Source organism: Tachyglossus aculeatus, chromosome 3, assembly GCF_015852505.1.
Source record: "Tachyglossus aculeatus isolate mTacAcu1 chromosome 3, mTacAcu1.pri, whole genome shotgun sequence".
In the NCBI taxonomy this organism is placed as follows: Eukaryota; Metazoa; Chordata; class Mammalia; order Monotremata; family Tachyglossidae; genus Tachyglossus; species Tachyglossus aculeatus.
In genome coordinates, this window is record NC_052068.1 from 60,840,461 (window position 1) to 60,863,697 (window position 23,237).

General features: G+C 46.2%; 1 protein-coding gene across 3 annotated transcripts in view; it reads left to right on the plus strand.

Moving 5' to 3' along the window:
* GHR (growth hormone receptor) overlaps window positions 1–18,753 on the plus strand; it is a 198,769-nt gene extending 180,016 nt beyond the window's left edge. For all 3 annotated transcript variants that reach the window (XM_038743638.1, XM_038743637.1, XM_038743639.1), the window contains 5 exons: window positions 634–812; window positions 6,576–6,741; window positions 8,124–8,214; window positions 12,940–13,009; window positions 15,764–18,753. In XM_038743638.1, the coding sequence (XP_038599566.1) occupies window positions 634–812; window positions 6,576–6,741; window positions 8,124–8,214; window positions 12,940–13,009; window positions 15,764–16,738 (1,481 nt within the window). In that variant the 3' untranslated portion in view covers window positions 16,739–18,753. The remainder of the gene's footprint in view (window positions 1–633; window positions 813–6,575; window positions 6,742–8,123; window positions 8,215–12,939; window positions 13,010–15,763) is intronic.
* Window positions 18,754–23,237: the final 4,484 nt, after the last annotated feature.

Here is a 23,237-nt window from a genome sequence, read left to right on the forward strand (position 1 = left end):
AAGCGCTTAGTACAGTGCTCTGCACAAAGTAAGCGCTCAATAAATACGATTGATTGATTAAGCGCTTACTATGCGCAAAGCACTGTTCTGAGCGCTGGGGGGATACAAGGTGATCAGGTTGTCCCACCGGGGGCTCGCAGGCAATCCCCATTTTACAGATGAGGCACAGAGAAGTGAAGTGACTTGCCCAAAGTCACACAGCTGACAGTTGGCAGAGCCGGGATTTGAACTAGAGAAGCAGCGTGGCTCAGTGGAAAGAGCACGGGCTTTGGAGTCCGAGGTCATGGGTTCAAACCCCAGCTCCGTCCACCACTTGTCAGCTGTGTGACTTTGGGCAAGTCACTTCACTTCTCTGTGCCTCAGTTCCCTCATCTGTCAAATGGGGATGAAGACTGTGAGCCCCACGTGGGACACCCTGCTCACCTGGTAACCTCCCCAGCGCTTAGAACAGTGCTTTGCACATAGTAAGCGCTTAATAAATGCCATTATTATTATTATTAGCCCAGCTCTTAGAACGGTGCTTGACACATAGTAAGCGCTTCACAAGTGCTCTGCACATAGTAAGCGCTCAATAAATACAATGATGATTATCATTACCTGGCGTCACCCCTGTCTTCGCTCTGTCTAAAACAGTGCAGCCCGACCCCCCCGTGGGACTGAACTGGACGCTGCTGAATGACAGCTTGACGGGGGTCCACGCGGACATCCAGGTGCGCTGGGAGCCTCCGCCCAACGCCGACGTCCAGAAGGGATGGATCATCCTAGAGTATGAGCTGCAGTACAAGGAAGCCAACGATTCCCACTGGAAACGGGTACGGGGGGTGACTCTCCCGCCTTCCCATCTCAAAATGCAGCGATCCCCCCATTTAGCGAATTCCGGAAAGGGAACGTGCCGGCTGATTCCATTTTATCGTCCCCTCCCAAGCACTTAGTTCAGGGCTCTGCACATAGTAAGCGCTCAATAACGAGAAGCAGCTTAGTGTAGTGAAAAGGTAATGGACCTAAGCATCAGAAAGATCTGGGTTCTAATCCGGGCTCTGCCACTCGTCTGCTGGGTGAGCTTGGGTAAGTCACTTCAGTTCTCTGGCCCTCAGTTACCTCATCTGTCAAATGGGGATTAAGTTTGTGAGCTCCAAGTAGGGCAGGGACTGTGTCCAACCTGATAATAATAATAACGGTATTTGTTAAGCGCTTGCTATGTGCCAAGCACTGGTCTAAGCACCGGGGTAAATACAAGGTAATCGCGTTGTCCCACGTGGGGCTCACAGTCTTAATCCCCATTTTACAGATGAGGGAACTGAGGCACAGAGAAGTGAAGTGACTTGCCCAAGGTCACACAGAAGACAAGTGGCAGAGCTGGGATTAGAACCCATGACCTCTGACTCCAAAGCCCGGGCTCTTGACACTGGACCATGCTGCTTCCCCTGATTAGCTTGTATCTACCCCAGGGCTTAGAATAGTGCTTGACCCATAGGAAACCCTTAACAAATATCATCATTATTATTATTTATTATTAATAAATGCCATTGATTGATTGATGGACGATGGTTCTCCAGAAAACAGTTCTTTTCTCACCTGGAACTGCAGGCGAATACCCACCTGTCTGCTCAGCTTATTTATTTTGAATATGGTAGTTGGAAATATTTTGATGTTTGTCTCCCCAATCAGAGGATAAGCAGGTAACATACCTGCTTATTATTAATATAATAAATATAATAATAATAATATAATGATAATAAATATTATTATTCTGTACTTCCGAAGCACTCAGTACAGTGCACAGCACCGGGGAGGACTCCAAAAGGTGGAAGCAGGGTTCCCTAGTGGAAAGGGCATGGGCCTGACAATCAAGGGACCTGGATTCTAATCCTGCTCTGCCCCTTGCCTGCTTGGCTAATGCGAGCTTACTGCTATTCAGTGTCAAGTGATGGATCACGGTGTGGCCAAGTGGCAGAGCCGGAGGACCCGGGTTTGAGTTTGAGGTGTGCCACTAACCTGCCATGTGACTGTGGGCAAGTCCTTTCACTTCACTGTACCTCAGTGTCCTCTTCAGTAAAATGGGGGTAACGGTACCTGCCTCTTCTCCCTATCTCACGGGGCTGTCGTGAGGTCCAAAATGATCTAGTTTACGTGAGAGTGTTTTGGGAATAAAAGTGCTCTAGAAAACTAAGGTATTATTGTTATTCTGTGGCAAGACCAAGGGGGAGGGCCTGCGTGGTTCTCCCTTTGTTGTTTTTTTTTATGGGATCTGTTAAGCACTTACTATGTGGCAGACACTGTACTAGGCGCCGAGTAGGTGCCTTTTAGACTGTGAGCCCACTGTTGGGTAGGGACTGTCTCTATATGTTGCCAATTTGTACTTCCCAAGCACTTAGTACAGTGCTCTGCACATAGTAAGCGCTCAATAAATACGATTGATGATGAGTAGATCCAAAATAACTAGGTTGGACACGCCCTGTGCCACAGGGGGCTCCCAGTTTTAATCCCCATTTTACATATGAAGTGACTGAGGCACAGAGAAATGATGTGACTTGCCCAAAGTCACACAGTAGACAAGTGGCGGAAGCAGGATTAGAACCCAGGTCCTTCTGGTTCCCAGGCCCGTGCTCTATCCACTAGGCCACGCTGCTTCCTTCCTCTTACCCTGAGCATCACATTCGTCAGCCTTTCCAAATCCACTAGAATTCAGCACTGAGATAAGTTCTGCATGGCACAAAGCTAGAGAAAAATCAGGGAGACTACTTCTTTCGGGGTATGAGTTATCAATCAATCAATCAATAAAAGGTATTTATTGAGCACTTACTATGCAGAGCACTGTGCTAAGCACTTGGCACATTCCCTGCCCATGACAATCAGTAAAAGGTATTTATTGAGCACTTACTATGCAGAGCACTGTACTAAGCACTTGGCACATTCCCTGTCCATGACAGGGAGACGGACATTAATTTTATTTTTATTTTTATGGTATTTGTTAAGCGCTTACTATGTGTCAAACACCGTTCTCAGCACCGGGGTGGATACAAGTTAATTGGGTTGAACACAATCCCTGTCCCCTCATGGGGCTTACGGTCTAAATAGGAGGGAGAACAGGAGAACTGATACGTATCTATTCTATTTATTTTATTTTGTTAATATGTTTGGTTTTGTTCTCTATCTCCCCCTTCTAGACTGTGAGCCCACTGTTGGGTAGGGACCGTCTCTATATGTTGCCAACTTGGACTTCCCAAGTGCTTAGTACAGTGCTCTGCACACAGTAAGTGCTCAATAAATATGATTGATTGATTGATTGATTGATTACTGAGGCACAGAAAAGTGAAGTGACTTACCCAAGCTCACACAGCAAGCAATCGGTAGAGCCGTGATTAGAACCCAGGTCCTCTTACTTCCAGACCCGTGCTCTTTCCACTAAGCCATGATTCATTCATTCAATCATATTTATTGAGCGCTTACTGTGTGCAGAGCACTGTACTAAGCACATCATGTTTCCCCAGCATGTTTTTATATTTAGCCACTAATGTTAAGTCAGCCTAAATGGTCATGCAGCCTCAACAATGTCACATCACGTCCAGTTTCCTAACTCACTTCCCCACATCATTTATATGCCCCAGTGACCGCCCGGCAATCAATCAATGGTATTTACTGAGCGCTTGCCGTGTACGGAGCACTGTGCACTTGGGAGAGTACAGTAGGACAGAGTTGGCAGACACATTCCCTGTCCACAAGGAGCTTACATTAGAGGGGGAGACAAACATTAAAATAAAATAAATTATGGATACGGATGTTAGTGTTGGCACTGGGTCAGATCCTTTCTGGCGGATATTTTGGCTGTTATGATGATGATGATGGTATTTGTTAAGCGCTTACTATGTGCAAAGCACCGTTCTAAGCGCTGGAGAGGTTCCAAGGTGATCAGCTTGTCCCATGGGGGGCTCACAGTCTTAATCCTCATTTTACAGATGAGGTAACTGAGGCCCAGAGAAGTAAAGTGACTTGCCCAAAGTCACACAGCTGACAACTTGTGGAGCCGGGATTTGAACCCATGACCTCTGACTCCAAAGCCCGGGCTCTTTCCACTGAGCCAGGCTGTTCTCAAACACCACAAGCAAATGGGCTTTGGCTGTGTTGTTTTAGTAACAACTGAGCTTGCAGCTGAATGCAGCACGGCCTAGTGGATAGAGCCGTCTGGACCTGGGTTCTAATCCCAGCTCTGCCACTTGTCTGCTGCATGACCTTGGGCAAGTCACTTCACTTCTCGGCTCCTCAATTCCCTCATCTGTAAAATGGGGACTACGTCTGTGAGCTCTGTGTCGGACGGGAACTGCGTCCAACCCGATTAACTTGTGCCTACCCCAGTTCTTAGAATGGTACCAGGCATATAGTAAGCGCTGAACAAATACCGCAGTTATTATTATTATCATCACTGCCGGAGTCAGAGCCCGGACATCGACACAAAAGTAGAAAGGGTTAGTAGGGTTATGGCCAATGTCCGTGGTCCCAGTTTCCGATTCAGACGAGGAAGTGCGAGTGGATCGTTCTGCTAATGCTTACCCTGCTAGCGCATACTAAGTACTTCCTTCGGGAATATTTGACTTAGAAAATGGCCTTTACTTCATTGTATTCGCTAAATTGATAGTGGAGTGAAAGGATCATCCATACAGAGCAACTGCATCCATCGTCGTCTCTGAGCGTATGAGTGAGGGTAAGCTCGTTGTGGGCAGGGACTGTGTCTACCAACTGTGTTAGATTATACTCTCCCAAGTGCTAAGTACAGTGCTCCGCACACAGTAAGCACTCAATAAAGATCATTGATTGATGACTGATTGATTGAGGATTCTGCGCAGGAGAGCTGTGGTACTCAGGAAAGCATAATAATAATAATAATAATGGCATTTATTAAGCACTTACTATCTGCAAAGCACTGTTCTAAGCGCTGGAGAGGTTACAAGGTAATCAGGTTGTCCCACGGGGGGCTCACAGTCTTCATCCCCATTTTACAGATGAGGTCACTGAGGCCCAGAGAAGTGAAGTGACTTGCCCAAAGCCACACAGCTGACAAGTGGCGGAGCCGGGATTTGAACCCACGACCTCTGACTCCAAAGCCCGGGCTCTTTCCACTGAGCCACGCTGCTTCTAAGTATGGAAGACTGGCAAAGCTCTCCTTCTTCAGGTTATAAACAGTCAGTCAGCCACCTCAGGTAATAAACAGTCAGTCAGTTAATCAATCATACTTACTGAGCGTTTACTGTGTGCAGAGCACTGTACTAAGCACTGGGGAGAGTACAATACAGCAATAAACAGATACATTCCCTGACCACAACGAGCTTACAGTTTAAAAATAATAATAATAATAATGGTATTTGTTAAGTGCTTACTATGTGCCAGGCACTGTACTAAGAACTGGGGTAGATATAAGCAAATCAGGTTGGATACAGTCCCTGCCCCACATGGGGCTCACAGGCTCAATCGTCATTTTACAGATGAGGTAACTGAGGCACAGAGAAGTAAAGTGACTTGTCCAAGGTCACACAGCAGACAAGTGGGCGAGCTGGGATTAGAACCCATGACCTTTTGACTCCCGGGGCTGTGTGCTATCCACTATGCTATGCTGATTATACAGACATTAGTATAGATAAATAAATTACAGATGTGGATGCTGACAGGAAGGTTAGCTGCAGTCCTGCCGAGAGACAAGGGGGCCAAAGGGGGACTGGATGATGTCACTGGAGTCAGGAGACTTGGGTTTCATTCCCAGCTCAACCCCTTGCCTGCTCTGTGACCTTGGGCAAGTCACTTAACTTCTCTGTGCCCCAGTTTCCTCATCTGTAAAATGGGGATAGAGACTGTGAGCCCCACGTGGGACCGGGACTGTGTCTAACCCAGTTCCCTCCCCCGAGACTGGGAGCCCCATGTGGGGCAGGGATTGTGCCTGACCTGATTATGTTTTTTATTGTCATCATCATCATCAATCGTATTTATTGAGCGCTTACTATGTGCAGAGCACTGTACTAAGCACTTGGGAAGTACAAGTTGGCAACATATAGAGACGGTCCCTACCCAACAGTGGGCTCACAGTCTTATCCATCTGCTTGGAACAGTTCTTGCCACATCAACCAACTAATGGTACTTATTAGGCACTTACTGTGTGCAGACCACTTCCTAAGCGCTCGGGAGGGTACAATACAACAGAGTTGGTAGCTACATTCCCTGCTCGCACAACGAGCTTACAGTGGAGAGGCGAGCTTGCAATCTAGAGCGTATAATAAGTACCACAATTCGTATCATCGTTGTTATTATTGTTTTTAATCACAAGGCATCCCTCAAGCCTGAGGTCCCTTTAAATGTCTATAAAGTGCTTTGGGTTCTTTGTCCAAAAGCCCCCCACCCTTTGAAAAGAAATACTATCTGTCATTAAAGTTTTCCATGGTATCTTTTGTGGGGGAACTTCAGTGCATCTACAGATAGAGAGTAAGTATCTTTACTAATCAGCATTTCATTCAGTGCTTTGCCCACAGTAAGCACTCAGTAAATGCAATTGAAGGAATGGATGAACAAATGAACATTTTTATTTTTCGTAGCTGGAGCCCGTCCGCACGACATACATCCCCTTGTATTCCCTGAAGGTGGACAGAGAGTATGAAATTCGAGTCAGATGTAGACAACGGACCTCTGAGAAATATGGGGAGTTCAGTGAGACCCTTTATGTGGCTCTTCCCCAGATGAGCTCACTTCTTTGTGAGGAAGGTAAGAAAGAAAGATACTACTACTAATAATAATAGGATTTGTTAAGTGCTTACTATGTGTGAAGAACTGTTTTAAATGCTGGGGTAGGTACAGGTTAATTGGGTCATATCCAGTCCCTGTCCCACATGAGGAAAGAGGATTTAATTCTCATTTTAGAGATGAGGTAACGGAGGCACAGAGAAGGTAAGTGACTGGCCCAAAGTCACACAGAAGACAAGTGGTAGAGCTGGGATTAAAAAGAGAGAAAGAAGGAGAGAGGAGAGAGAGCAAGAGGAAGGGAGGGAGGGAAGAAGGAGGGAAGGAAGGAAGGAAGGAGGGAAGGAAGGAGGGAGGAGAGAGGGAGGGAGGGAAGGAAGGAGGGAGAGAGGGAGGGAGGGAAGGAAGGAGGGAGGGAGGGGAGGAGGGAAGGAAGGAGGGAGGGAGGGAAGGAGGGAAGGAAGGAGGGAAGGAAGGAGGGAGGGAAGGGAGGGAGGAAGGAAGGAAGGAGGGAGGGCAGGAGGGAAGGAAGGAAGGAAGAAAGAAAGGAAGGAAAGAAAGAAGGAGGGAGGGAGGGAGGGAAGGAAGGAAGGAGGGAGGGAAGGAGGGAGGGAAGGGAGGAAGGAAGGAGGGAGGGAGGGAAGGAAGGAAGGAAGGAAGGAGGGAGGGAGGGAAGGAGGGAGGGAAGGAAGGAAGGAAGGAGGAAGGAAGGAAGGAGGGAGGGAGGGAAGGGAGGAAGGAAGGAAGGAGGGAGGGAGGGAAGGAGGGAAGGAAGGAAGGAAGGAAGGAAGGAAGGAAGGAAGGAAGGAGGGAGGGAGGGAAGGAGGGAGGGAAGGAGGGAGGAAAGGAAGGAAGGAAGGAAGAAAGAAAGGAAGGAAGAAAAGAAGGAGTAATTGAAGCATTCAGCTGGAGAGGAAGGGACATTGGTCTCAGGGATCCCTTCCTCTGTCCGGCATCGGTAAGGACCATGATTGGTGTATGCAGAATGGGCACAAGGGCTGAGATTGTCCCAGTGATGTGGAGGCAAGCCAGGCATGCCATGTCAAGAAGGGAAACTGGTCACTCTCATCGGCGCTGCTGGCAAGGGTGAGAGAGCGGTTCCAGCCACCCTGCCACCAGAGCGGATGATGGGAATCACAGTTGTACCTAGGCCGGATGGGGCCATGACCTGTCCTGACTAATTGGGATAATCACCATAATGGTATATTCAAGACTAGTTAAGCTTTGTGTGTGTGACTGCGGGATGTCTTGAATGGGCATAATGAAAAGCAAATGTATTCAGTTCTGCTGAGTGTCAAATTAGCAACTGCTCAGTTCATTTCTTGGACAACAAATCGCTGCCTCTTTTTCCTATTGAAAACTGACTCACAAGTGCCCACCAGTGTGATTTTTATTGTGTGTTTCAGATATCCAGTTCCCCTGGTTTTTGGTTATCATCTTGGGAATATTTGGGCTGACTGTGCTGTTTTTCATACTCGTTTTTACTAAGCAGCAAAGGTATGTTTGGAAGGGCCTTCTCTAAAGCATAACTATGCCCTGAGCTGTTTCAGTCAATCAATCAATGGTATTTATTGAGCACTTACTACTCATTCATTCAATAATATTTAGTGAGCGCTTATTGTATGCAAAGCACTGTACTGAACACTTGGGAAAGTTCAGTAATACTAATAATAATAATAATGATGGTATTTGTTAAAGCGCTTACTATGTGCCAAGCACTGTTCTAAGCGCTGGGGTAGCAATTAGGTTGTTCCACGGTCTTAATCCACATTTTACAGATGAGGTAGCTGAGGCTCAGAGAAGGTAAGTGATGTGCCCAAAGTCACACAGCTGACAAGTGGTGGAGCCGGGATGAGAACCCACGACCTCTGATTCCCAAGCCCGGGCTCTTTCCACTAAACCACGCTGCAATCCCTATATAACATAAACAATAACAATATAACAGTATAACAATAGCAGTATAACAATAGACACATTCACTGCCAGAGACCATCCGAGCCAGAGTCAGGGCAGGAGGGACCTTGAACAAATGGTCTCTAATAAGCCAAACGTGACCTTGGCTAGGACACTTAACTGCTCTGTGCCTCAGTTTCCTCAATTGTGAAATGAAAATTAAGTACCTATTCTCCACTCTACTTACACTGTTAGCCCCTTGTGGGTCAGGGACTTATATCCAACCTGATTATCTTTATTTTGGGAGGAATTTGTTAAGTGCTTACTCTGTGCCAGGCACTGTATTAAGCGCTGGGGTAGATGCAAGTTAACCAGGTTGGACACAGTCCCTGTCCCACATGGGGCTCGCAGTCTTCATCCCCATTTTACAGATGAGGTGACAAGTCCCCATGGCTCAGACAAGGTTAGCAGTTTTGCCAAGCCAGACCCGCTGGTCTTTGATCAATCGATCAATCAGTGGTACTTATTGAGTGCTTACTGTGTGGAGAGCACTGCAGTAAGCACTTGGGAGAGTAATAATAATAATGATAATAATGTTGGTATTTGTTAAGCACTTACTATATACCACGCACTATTCTAAGTACTTGGGTAGATACAAGGCCATCAGGTCGTCCCACGTGGGGCTCACAGTCTTCATCCCCATTTTACAGATGAGGGAACTGGGCACAGAGAAGTCAAGTGACTTGCCCAAAGTCACACAGCTGACAAGTGGCGGAGGTGGGATTAGAACCCACGACCTCTGACTACCAAGCCCGGGCTCTTTCCACTGAACCACACTGCTTCTCTATACAATATAACAGAATTGATCGACACATTGCCTGCCCACAATGAGCTTGCAGTCTAGAGGGTGGAAATAAGATGCAGAACAAGGACACTGTTATTTACAGATAAGGAAACTGAGAGGTTTCGGAGAAGTTGTGTATCCTACCCAAGGTCCTATATGGCTTTTGAGATCACACAAAATTTTTGATGACAAGTAGGCAAGCTACCAAAATGCCTTCAGCATTTGGAGGGTTTTTTTTCAATCTTTGAGAGTCACTATGCAAATTAGGAAGCAAATAATAGTTATAATTGTGGTATTTGTTAATAATTTGTGGTATTTGTGCCAGGCACCGTACTAAGCATTGGTGTGGATACAAGCAAATCGGGTTGGACACAGCCCCTGTCCCAAATAAGGCTTACAGTCTTAATCCTCAGTTTAAAGATGAGGTAACTAAGGCACAGAGAAGTGAAGTGACTTGTCCAAGGCCACACAGCACACAAATGGCGGAGCCGGGATTAGCACCTATGACCCTCTGAGGCCCAGGCCCAGGCTCTATCCACTGCAACATCTGCTTCTTCTATGATGATTGGTGCTAAAATTGTTTTTCCCCTTGCAGATTATATAATAGAGACACACTGTGCTTGTTTTTTCTTGGCATTAACACAGAAATTGGTCTCATGCGGGCTTGAAGTTCTGGCCCGGATTCTGAAAAGTGATTATAAATCTCCTAGAATTTAATAAAATTGACTGTTGAAAACCTGCTGTTGATATAAGCTGAATGCAGCAAGGCTGTGTCCAAATTTTCAGTAGTATTTATTGAGCCCCCTTTTTCCTCTCCTCCTCCCCATCCCCCCTGCCCTACTTCCTTCCCCTCCCCACAGCACCTGTATATAGGTTTGTATAGCTTTATTGCTCTATTTATTTTACTTGTACATGTTTACTATTCTATTTTATTAATGATGTGTATATAGCTATAACTGTATTTATTCTGATGGTATTGATACCTGGTTACTTGTTTTGTTTTGTTGTCTGTCTCCCCCTTCTAGACTGTGAGCCCGTTGTTGGGTAGGGACTGTCTCTATATGCTGCCAACTTGTACTTCCCAAGCGCTTAGTACAGTGCTGTGCACACAGTAAGCGCTCAATAAATGCGATTGAATGAATGAATGAATGAATGAATGAAAGAGTGGTCAGAAAATCAATGCATCAACCAATCAGTGGTGTTTATTGAGCACTAACTGTGGGCAAAGCACTGCACTAAGCACTTGGGAGAGTACAATACAACAGAGTTGGTAGACACATTCCCTGCCCACAAGGTAACTGAACCTAGTCTTGGGGAAATGTACAAATGGGGCACTTTGAGAGAAGGGAGGAGGAAAGGACTGGAGTCAAACATGCAGCAGCATGGCTTCGTAGATAAAGCATGGGCCTGGGACTCAGAAGGACCTGGGTTCTAATCCCGGGCTCCGCCACGTGTCTGCTGTGTGGCCCTGGGGAAGTTACTTCACTTCCCTGAGCCTCATGTGGAAAATGGGGATTAAGACCGTGTCCCCCATGTGGGACAGGTGCTGGGTCTAACTCGATTACTTTTGGAAAAGTGCTTAGCACATAGTAAATGCTTAACAAGTACCAAAATTATTGTTATTATTATCATTACATACCTGGAGAGGTTAAAATGATGAATAGAACAAAAGCAAAGCAATCAGAGGTATTAATCGAACACCCTGTGTGGTGAACTCTGTACGGAGTGCTTGGGAGAGTACAATACCGTAGAGTTGATAAACACAATCACTGCCTTCAAGAGGGGGAGACAGACATTGAAATAAATAGATAAGGGAGGGGGCAGGGTTTAAGGATATGTAAGGATATGTATACTTTACTTCACCACTGACCTCTCATGCACATCCTGCCTCTGGCCTGGAACCTACTCTCTCTTCATATCTGACAGGAAATTACTCTTCCCACCTTCAAAGCCTTATTGAAGGTATGTCTCTTCCAAGGGGACTTCCTTGACTAAGCCCTCATTTTCTCTTCTCCCACTCCCTTCTATGTCACCCTTACACTTGGGATTTGCTCCCTTTATTCATCCCTACCTCAGCCCCACAGTATATATGTGCCTATCAATGTCTGCCTCCCCCTCTAGGCTGTAAGCTCTTTGTGGGCAGGGAACATGTCTATTACCTCTGTTATTTTGTTACATTGTACTGGCCCAAGCATGAGGTACAGTGCTGTGCGCATAGGAAGTGCTCAATAAATATGACTGATTGATTGATGTATGTAAGTGCTGTGGGGCTGAGGGTGAGGTGAATAACAAATCCCTCATCATCAATCATCGTCAATCGTATTTATTGAGTGCTAACTGTGTGCAGAGCCCTGTACTAAGCGCTTGGGAAGTACAAGTTGGCAACATATAGAGACAGTCCCTACCCAACAGTGAGCTCACAGTCTAGAAGGGTTTGAGAGTCAAACAAGGCCTACCCATTCCATCTATATGTTGCCAACTTGTACTTCCCAAGCGCTTAGTACAGTGCTCTGTACACAGTAAGCGCTCAATAAATACGATTGATTGATTGTTGTCTAGCTTGGGCAGTCGTTAGAGGATGGCAGGCAATCTGCTACAAGTCAAACTCACCCATGCTGGGCCGCTGCAACATGGGAGAGAATCGAGGGTGGGGACCCAAGTTGACCGCACGGAAGGAGGCAACGGTAAACCAATTCTGTATTTTTACCAAGAAAACCCTGTGATCCACTATCGAAACGATTGCGGATGGAGGTGGGGCGTTCTGGGAGAGATGTGTCCGTGGCGTCGCTATGGGTCGGAGACGACTCAACGGCATAAGGCAGGACAAGACACAGTGCATGGGCATGGCAGAGGAGAGGGCTCGTAGGGGAATTTTGAGCTTAGTTGATGTTACAATAAAAGAATAATATCTCACCACTCCAGCAATCCAGCCCAGGGTCCCCCTCTAGACTGTAAGCTCAGCATGGACAGGGAACGTATCTATCAACTGTTCTATTGCACTCTCCCAAGCGCCCTGTACAGTGTTCTGCACACAGTAAGACTCAATGTAGACAACTGATTGATTGACTAATTGTTTGAGTCTTTGCCCACAATGAGCAACACCTGTATATATGTTTGTACAGATTTATTACTCTATTTATTTTACTTGTACATATTTACTATTCTATTTGTTTTGTTAATGATGTGCATTTAGCTTTAATTCCATTTGTTCTGATGACTTGACGCCTGTCCACATGTTTTGTTTTGTTGTCTGCCTCCCCCTTCTAGACTGTGAGCCCGTTGTTGGTTAGGGACTGTCTCTATATGTTGCCAACTTGTACTTCCCAAGCGCTTAGTCCAGTGCTCTGCACACAGTAAGCGCTCAATAAGTACAATTGAATGAATGAATGAATGAGTGGAAAAGCAGCCCGGTGCCAAAACGGCTCTTTTCTAAATAAAGCCATGTTTGAACCGTACTTCAGACTGAAAATGGATTTATTTTCCAGGATCAAGATGTTGATTCTCCCTCCGGTTCCGGTTCCCAAGATTAAAGGGATCGACCCAGATTTCCTAAAGGTAATAAACAACCTTCACTTGACCTCCCCAACCTAGCCTTGTTTCCCATCATAGATAGCGCTCACAATCCAGTAGTGTTTATTGAGCGCTTACTGTGTGCAGAGTACTATAGCAAGCACTTGGTCCTCCCGTATAGACTACAACCTCGTTGTGGGCTGGAAATATGTTTATTATTGTATTGTACTCTCCCAAATGCTTAGTATAGTGCTCTGCACACAGTAAGCATTAAATAAATACGATTGAATGAATTAGTGACACTGTGGACCATCCCCTTCTCCAGGAAACAGTATCCAGCCTTGGCTTCACTGACACAGGCTCTCCTGGTTGCTTTTTATGTTATTTGTAAAGTGTTTACTATGTGTCAGGCACTGTAGTAAGCCCTGGGTTAGATACAAGCTAATTAGATTGGACACAGTCCTTGGCCCCATGGGGCTCACAGTCTTAATCCCCATTTTACAGGTGAGGGAACTGAGGCAGAGAGAAATGAAATGACTTGCCTAAAGTCACACAGCAGACAGGTAGCAGAGCCGGCATTAGAACCAGAGAAGTAGCGTGGCTCAGTGAAAAGAGCCCGGGCTTTGGAGTCAGAGGTCATGGATTCAAATCCCGGCTCCACCAATTGTCAGCTGTGTGACTTTGGGCAAGTCACTTAACTTCTCTGTGCCTCAGTTACCTCATCTGTAAAATGGGGATGAAGACTGTGAGCCCCCCGTGGGACAACTTGATCACCTTGTAACCTCCCCAGCGCTTAGAACAGTGCTTTGCACAGAGTAAGCGCTTAATAAATGCCATAAAAAAACCCACATCCTTCTGAATCCCAGGCCGTGGTGCTTCTCTGGTTCTCTTCCTATCCCTCTAACTGCTCATTCTAAATCTTTTTCATGGGATCCTCATCTGCCTCCCACCCCCAAACTGTGGGGGTCCCTCAAGGCTCAGTTCTAGATCCCTTTCTGTTCTTCATCTACATCCACTCCCTTGGAGAACTCACTTAACTTCTCTGAGCGTCAGTTACCTCATCTGTAAAATGAGGATTAATACTGTGAGCCCTACATGGGACAACCTGATCACCTTGTATCCCCCCAGCGCTTAGAACAGTGCTTTGCACATAGTAAGCGCTTAACAAATGCCATCATAATAATTATTATTATTATTATTATTATTATTATTCAGTCCCATGGTTTCAGCTATCTTCTCTGTGGGAATGATTCCCAAATCTATATCTCCAGCCCATATCTCTCTCCTTTTCTGCAGTCTTGCATTTCTTCCTGCCTTCAGGACATCTCTACCTGGTTGTCCCACCAACAGCTCAAACTTAACATGTCCTAAACAGAACTCCTCCTCTTCCCACCCAAACCTTGCCCTCCTCTTGACTTTCCCATCACCAAAGACAGCACCCTAATGCTCCCTGTCTCACAAACCTTGGTGTTATCCTCAACTCATCTCTCTCATTCAATCCACAGACTCAATCTCTAAACTGTAAGCGTGTTATGGATAGGGAGTGTGTTCCTGTATACATATACATACATATAATATATATATTCTTCATCTACATCCACTCCCTTGGAGAACTCACTTAACTTCTCTGAGCTTCAGTTACCTCATCTGTAAAATGAGGATTAATACTGTGAGCCCTACATGGGACAACCTGATCACCTTGTATCCCCTTGTATATATGTATGTATATGTGCGTGTTCCAACAATATTCATTCAATCATATTTATTGAGCGCTTACTGTGTGCAGAGCACTGTACTATAACAATATTTTTATATTATACTCTCCCAGTTGCTTAGTACAGTGCTCTGCACGCAGTAAGCACTTAATAAATATGATTGATGGACTGACAGACTGACTTTGAAGATGGGGAGAGCCGTGTCCTGCCAGATGAGAACAGGAAGAGAGTTCCAGGCAAGAGGGAAGGTGCGAGGAAGAGGTCGGTGTGGGGAGAAATGAGAACGAAGCACAGTACATAGGTTGACTTGAGAGGAGCCAAACATGCCTCCTTGGACATAGTGGAAAAACAGAAAGAATAAATGGGAGGGAGAGAGTTGATTGGGTGCCTTTAAGCCGGGGCTAAAGAGGTGTTGTTGGGTGCAGAGAGGAATAGGTAACCCTTGAAGGTTTGGGAACGTTTGGAGAGGTTGCGTGTAGAACTATGCTTCAAGAAAATAATCTGGGCAGCAGAATAAAGTATGGACTGGTAAGAGGAGAGATTGAAAGCAAGGCAGACCGTACCAGACTGAACATAGTAGTCAAGTGGGGATATGACAATCTCTTGGATCAAGTGGCAGCAGTTTGGACAGAGAGGAAGAAGCAAATTCTAGAAACACTGTGGAGTAAGAACTGGTGTGTCACTTCACATTCCTTGACCCTGAGCAAATGAAGAGAAGCAGTGTGGCGTAGTGGATAAATCCATGGGCTGAGAGTCTGAAGGACCTGGATTCTAATCCCGGCTCCACCACATGTCTGCTATGTACCTTGGGTACGTCACTTCACTTCTCTGGGCCTCCCTCCGTTCCCTCATCTGTAAAATGGGGATTAAGAGTGTGAGTCCCATGGGGGACAGGGATTGTGTCCAGCCTGATTGACTTGTATCTACCCCAGCACTTAGAACAATGCTTGGTATGTAGTACGCACTTAACAAGTACTGTTATTATTATTACTATTATGAGTATTATTATTATGTTTCCCAAGCAACATGTTACTTGATCACTTGATCACGTCTCACTGCATTTCCTTTTCCGTTTGTCACGCAGAAAGGGAAGCTGGAAGAGGTGAACACGATTTTAGCCAGCCACGACAGCTACAAACCTGAATTTTACAACGATGACTCCTGGGTGGAATTCATCGAACTGGACATCGACGACCCCGAAGAAAAGACCGAAGGATCGGACACGGACAGACTGCTGAACGACGACCATCTGAAGTCTCTCAACTGCCTCGGGGCCAAGGATGACGACTCAGGACGAACTAGCTGTTATGAGCCAGACATTCTGGAGGTAGATTTCGGTGCCAGTGACACGGGCGATCTGTCCTCAGAGGCGGCCCAGATGCCGAAAACCAAGGAGGAAGGGGATCTCTTGTGCCTCGACCAGAAGACCGACGACGACGCGCCTTCCGTTTTGAGCACCCCGGACTCCCCGGAGCCCCGCGACCCCCTCTCACCGGTCAGTTCCAAGCCAAGACCACTTTTGATCGACGGCGTCGAGTCGAAGAGCCCACCGGTCCACTCTCAGCTGAGCAACCACAGCTCACTGGCCAACATCGACTTTTACGCCCAGGTAAGCGACATCACTCCAGGAGGAAGCGTCGTCCTTTCTCCGGGGCCGAGAAACAAGGCGGGGCGAACGCGGTGTGATGCGCTGCCAGAATCCACCTCGCTCGGTAGACCCAACCCCACCACGGACAACGCCTACTTCTGCGAGGCGGACGTGAAAAAGTCCATCGCCGCGGCCCCTCCCAAAGGGGCAGAGCCACCCGTGGCACCGAGGTGCCCTCAGGAGGATGTGTATTTCACCACAGAAAGCCTTACCACTACTTCTGTGAGCTCCGGAATGCCAGCAGAAGCCTCAAACCCTGAGACGCCCGTTCCGGACTATACCTCCATTCACATCATTCAGTCACCGCAGGGCCTCGTGCTCAACGCCACTGCCCTGCCAGTCCCAAACAAAGAATTTCTCACATCGTGCGGCTACGTGAGCACAGACCAACTGAACAAAATTCTGCCTTAGCCTCTTGTTTTCTCCGCGCAGACGTATGTAGCTGCACAGTGTTGGCTTGGTCTCGTACCCAAACGACGCTTCAACCTTTGTTTTGTCTTTATGTTTTGTGTGTGTGTGTGGTTCTTTATGCTTTCTCCCGAAACATTGAAACACGACGGAATATTAATCCCACAATTCCTCTTGTGCCCTGTAAATATTTTTAAGAGTCGTCTCCGAAGACTGTGTAGTAGCGGTGATTGTCTTGTTATCGTGGGTGTTGATTTCGTGATACTAAGCATCGAATGACAGTGTTTTTAATGTACAGTAAATCGTGCTTTTCGAAAAAGCTAAAATCAGGGGGTTTTGCAGTTCAGGAGAATCTAATGCAAATCGTACCGTTCGCTGAGGTTTTTTTTACCAGTAATTGGAAATTAAAGTTAAATAGAGGTGGGGAAGCAAAAAGTAGTTTGGGTAAGTCAAACATTTATTTTAACATACAAATTAATAAAGCTATTTTAATATTCTAGACATAAAGCATGCCTGTTTTATATTACACTACACACTGTGTACTGTATTTTGATTACAATGATCCCTCTGAAGAATGTAGTCGCTGTTGTGAGACTGACGCCGATTTCTGCCTTAGTCACGGCGACACCATAGAAAGCAAAAAAATGAATTAGTTTTTTACAGTGCCATTTTTACACCTCCCAAAATATCCAGAGAAAGCTCGGAAGGGATTTTAGTGACTTGCATTCTTAGATCACCAGACTTCTAATGCTAGATCCGTAAGTTCCAGTTTTGAAGCAAACGCAAGCTTTACTGAACACTTATTCGAGGGTGGGGCGAGGGAATCAATCCTTCGCTGAATTCAGGCTGTGCCAATCCATTTAGATAGAAAAAGTAGCAGAAATAAACACTACAGTCGGGGTGGTTTTGAAGTTCACAAAGGTAATAAAAATAAGCTCTGGACACTTGGTAGCAGTATATTTTCTTATAGAAGCCGAGTCGCTCCATTATTTTCGTGGGCCGGTCAGGTCCCGATAAAGCCTTTTGTATGTTGAAACAGGATGAATGAAGTTAATAGGGGACGGGAAAGGAGAGAGATGCGGATCAAGAGATATTCTTTCGTTTTCCAGCCTACACCAGACACATACAGTCAAGCTAGCCTGTAACCCATGTAATCGGGACCAGTTTCAAGTCACCGATGATCCAAACACTCATTTTAGGCAAAGACTCTGAGTTTCTCCCCATCCAACTTTTACTGGAAGTTTACCGACTTCCATCTCACAGGCCTCAGTTTTCCCCAGTCAAGAGAAAATACCAGCATAGGAAAATGTCCGCAAACCATATTACAAGAGAGAGAAGTCATACCTCAAGCTAAAATGACCTACATTCGTCAACCAATGAGAAAATGGGAATGGCCTCGGCAAGATTAACTTTACAGTATTCAATCAGTGGTATTTATTGAGCGCCTACTGTGTGCAGACACTGAACTAAGCACTTGGGAGAGTACAATATAAAAGAGTCGGTAGACACGTTCCCTGCCCATAACGAGCTTACGTAAGGCCTAGAGACGATAAACAGTTTTTGCCCGTGTAGCACAAACATTTATGGGCTACAATCAGGGACTTAGGTTTCCCTTTATCCTGAAGGAACAGTCAATAGTGGATTTGAGTTTTAGTAGTTCACCGTGTTCCTTTTCTGTAACTGTTTATTAGACCTTCTGCTAACTTGCTGCTACAGTTTTCTAACGGCTGCGTTATTTAGTTTCACGTAAAATTTCATAAGTGTAAAATTATTTCAGTTACAAGCTCTGTATGTGTTTGGAAAAAGTCTCCTACTATATTACTACAGGCTGAAAAAGTTTCTATAGCCAAAAATAGTTAAATACCTCAATCAATCTCAGAATGTCATTTTGGTACTTTACTGGTTACGCAAGCCATTACTCATCACTATGAACAGTTGTGACTTTCGGTTTGTATTTAACTTCCTTTATGTCTGTGGATTTTTTTCCTTTCAAAATTTAATAAATTTATTTTCTTGGATCCTTGATATTGTGTTTCCTTGCTGTCTGCCCAAAATCTTCAGTCGATTAATGGTATTTACTGAGCGGTAGAAGCACTTGTACTAAGGAATTGATTCTCCAGAGTCCAGAAGATGTGTCAAATAGATAGTACTACTTTCTCATGTGTATCCAAAGGGCGTAATGTTTTTTCTAGGCATTTGTTAAGCATATACTAAGTGCCAGGAAATGTATTAAACCCTAAGGTAGAGGCAAGATAATCGGATTGGACACAGTCCACATCCCACATGGGATTTCATGGCTTTAATCCCCATTTTTCAGATGAAGAAACTGAGGTGTAGATAAGCTAAATGACTTGTCCGTGGTCTCACAGCAGACAAGTGGTGGAGCAGGGATTAGAACCCAGGTCCTCCGACTCTCAGGTCTGGGATCTTTCCACGCTGCTTCTCTTTTTTCATGCGGAAAGGAAGTGAAATACCCATTCGCTTACTGACTGCAGAGGCTTGGTTACTGAAATACCCTGCTAGGTAAAACCACAACTGAATAATTGTTTGTTTCCCATACACCCTAAGTTCCACCTGGTGTGATGGATATCAGGCCTTCCCCAACTCCACTGTATCCCATGTAGATATGGTCTTTTCAATCATATTTATTAAGCGCTTACAATGTGCACAGCACTGTACTAAGCGGTTGGGAGATTACAGTATAACAATAAATAGACACATCCCCTGTCCACAATGAGCTAAAGCTTGTTACCAGTGGCTATTCTCCAACTGGCTACGTCAGCACTGGAATCAACTTATGCCTTTCTAAAATTCAGTAGGTCTTAAGAGTAATCCAGGGAAGTATTTGTTAATCAGTCAATCAATGGTATAGCCTCCTAGAGTGTGAGCTCGTTGTGGGGAAAACGGATGTTAAAATAAATTGTGGCTATGTACAATAAGTGCTCTGGGGCTGAGGGTGGGGTAAATATCGAGTGTCTAAAGCAGGCAGATCCAAGGGCATAGTTGATGCAGAAGGGGGAGGGAGCAAGGGAATAGAGGACATCTTCGAAGAAGGCCTCTTGGAAGAGATGGGATTTTAATAAGCCTCTAAAAGTGGGGAGAGTGATGGTCTGTCAGATATAGGACAGGGGGGAATTCCACGCGAGAGAGAGAATGGAAAAGGGGTTGGTGGCAAGATGGGTGAGATTGAGGTACTGTGAGTAAATTGGCATTAGAGGATTGAAGTATATGGACTGGATTGCAGCAGGTAAGCAGCAAGGTAAGGTAGGAGGGGGTGAGTCCCAAGCGCTTAGTACAGTGCTCTGCACACAGTAAGTGCTCAATAAATACGATTGCATGAATGAATGAATGAATGAGCTGATTGAGTACTTTAAAAATAATGGCAAGACATTTCTATTTGATGTAGAGGTGGATAAGCAACCACTTGGGGAGATGTGGACTGAATTTTTTTTAGAAAAATGATCTGGTCCGCAGAGTGAATTAAAGACAGGAGTGGGAGAGATAAGAGGCAGGGAGGTCAGTGACGAAGCTGACGTCATAGACGTCAAGGCAGAATATGATAAGTGCTTGGATCAGCATAGTAGCAGTTTGGATGGAGAAGGAAGGGTGGATTTTAGCCATATCGTGAAGATAGAACCAACAGAATTTAGTGACAGATTGAATATGTGGGCTGAATGTGAGAGATGAGTTGAGGATAATGCCAGGTTTGCGGGCTTTTGAGACAGGGAGGATAGTGGAAGATATAGCTTTGGGGACTGTATCGTTCATTCATTCAATCGTATTTATTTATTGAGCGCTTACAGTGTGTAGAGCACTGTACTAAGCGCTTGGGAATAGGATAGTACATAGTATATTACAGTATAGTATAGTACAGTATAGAGAAGCAGTGTGGTTCAGTGGCAAGAGCCCGGGCTTTGGAGTCAGAGGTCAGGCGTTCAAAACCCGACTCCGCCGCTTGTCAGCTGTGTGCCCTTGGCAAGCGAGCCGGGCCTCGGTGGGCCGCCGGGGTCAGAGGCAGAAGTAGACCTGGCAGATCCTGAAGGGTGTCTCGCCGTACCTAGAGAGTGGGCAGATGCTGGGGGTCCTGGGGAGCTCAGGTTCCGGGAGGGCCACGCTGCCGGACGCGCTGTCGGGGCGGCTGAGGCAGCAGGGGACACTGGTGGGAGACGTGTGTGGCCGCGCCCCGACCAGTTTCAGGATGGCATCTCCTATGCCCTGCGGTCTGACAGCTGCTGCAGGTCTTCAGTGTGGGGCTGGACTGACTTCAGTGTCCTCTCCACCGCTGTTGGAGGAGGACACCTTTCTGGGCTACCTCACCGTCCGGGAGACCCTGACGTACGCAGTGCATTTGGCCATCGGCACCGGCTCCCCTGACTTCTTCTGCAGGAAGTTAGAATCGGGGATGGTGGAGCTGAGCCTCGGCCACGTGGCGGACACGCTGATCGGGAGCCGTGCGACTAATGGCGAAAGGCGTCCTGTGTCCATCATGGCCCAACTCCTCCGGGATCCAAGTGAGTGGCTGGCCTGCGAAGCCATATCTGGGTACTTCAGGGGGCCCCAGAAAGCAGGCCCTTCTGCTCTGATGTGGGTACGTGGTGGATGCCCTTGTCAGCTGTATAACTTTGGGCAAGTCACTTCACTTCTCTGGGCCTCAGTTACCTCCTCTGTAAAACGGGGATGAAGACTGTGAGCTCCACGGGGGGCAATCTGATCACCGTGCAACCCCCCAGCACTTAGAACAGTGCTTCATTCATTCGTTCATTCATTCCGTCATATTTATCGAGCGCTTACTGTGTGCAGAGCACTGTACTAAGTGCTTGGGAAGTAGGGAAGCAGCGTGGCTCAGCAGAAAGAGCCCGGGCTTTGAAGTCAGAGGTCATCGGTTCAAATCCCGGCTCTGCCTCTGGTCAGCTGTGTGACTTTGGGCAAGTCACTTCATTTCTCTGGGCCTCAGTTACCTCCTCTGTAAAATGGGGATTAAGACTGTGAGCCCCACGTGGGACAACCTGATCACCTTGTAAATTCCCCAGCGCTTAGAACAGTGCTTTGCACATAGTAAGCGCTTAATAAATGTCATCATTATTATTATTATTATTATTGTCTACAGTGATAGGAAAGAGATGAGGAGGAAAGGGTTTGGGTGGCAAAATAAGGGGTTTGGTTTTTTGTTTGTTACTCTTGCTTTTTAATGGTATTTGTTAAGCACTTATTGTGTGCCAGACACTATGCTAAGCATTGGGGTAGGTACAAGGTCATCAAATTGGACTCAGTCCATGTCCCACATGGGGCTCAGTTTTAATCCCCATTTTACAGATGAGGTAACTGAGACACAGAGAAGTTAAGTGACTTGCCCAACCTCACGCAGCAGACAGATCTGGGATCAGAATCCAGGGCCTCTGACTCCCGGGCCTGGGCTCTTTCCAATATGTTAAGTTTGGATATGTTGTCTGTTTTGGATATGTTAAGTTTCTTCTCCATCCAGTGGAACATCCAGGTAGAGATGTCCCGAAGGCATGAGGAGATGGGACTCTGCAGAGAAGAAGAGAGATCATGGCTGGAGAGGTAAATTTGAGAATCATCTACTTGGAGAGGGTAGTTGAGGCTGTGGGAATGGATGAGATCTCTGAGGGAATTGGTAGAGGTGGAGATTAGAGGAGGATGCAGAACTGAGCCTTGAGGGATTCCCACAGTTAGAGAGTGGGAAGCAGAGGAGACTGAGAAGGAGTGGCTAGAGAATCAATTAATCAATTATATTTATTGAGCGCTTGCTATATGCAGAGCATTGTACTAAGCGCTGTCTCCCCCTTTTAGACTGTGAGCCCACTGTTGGGTAGGGACTGTCTCTATATGTTGCCAATTTGTACTTCCCAAGCGCTTAGTACAGTGCTCTGCACATAGTAAGCGCTCAATAAATACGATTGATTGATTGATTGATTGAGAGTACAGTACAACAGAGTTGATAAACCAGTTCCCTGCCCACAGTGAGTTTGCAGTCTACAGCCAAGCTCACAGCCTGGTCGTTCTGGTGGTTCATGGCCCGTGCAACTCCCGGGGTTCAACCTCCCTGCCAAGACATGCTCTGCCTGATCATACCCTCTAAGACGCGCCCTACCCTCTCTCGGTAATAATAATTGTGGTATCAGTTAAGCACTTACTGCATGCAAAGCGCTGCGTCATTTTCTACAAAAACATTCAGGACATCACTCCATTCCTCAGAAAACTCCAATGGTTGCCCATCCACCTCCGCATCGAACAAAAACTCCTCACCATTGGCTTTAAAGCAGTCCACCACCTTGCCCCCTTCTACCTCACCTCACTACTCTCCTACAACCCAGGACGCACACTTGGCTCCTCTAGTGCTAACCGTCTCACTAAGTCTCGAGCTCGCCTATTTATCTGCTGACCCCTAGCCCATGTCCTGTCTCTGGTCTGGAACGCCCTCCCTCTAATCGGACAGACAATTACTCTCTCCGCCTTCAAAGCCTTATTGAAGGCACATCTC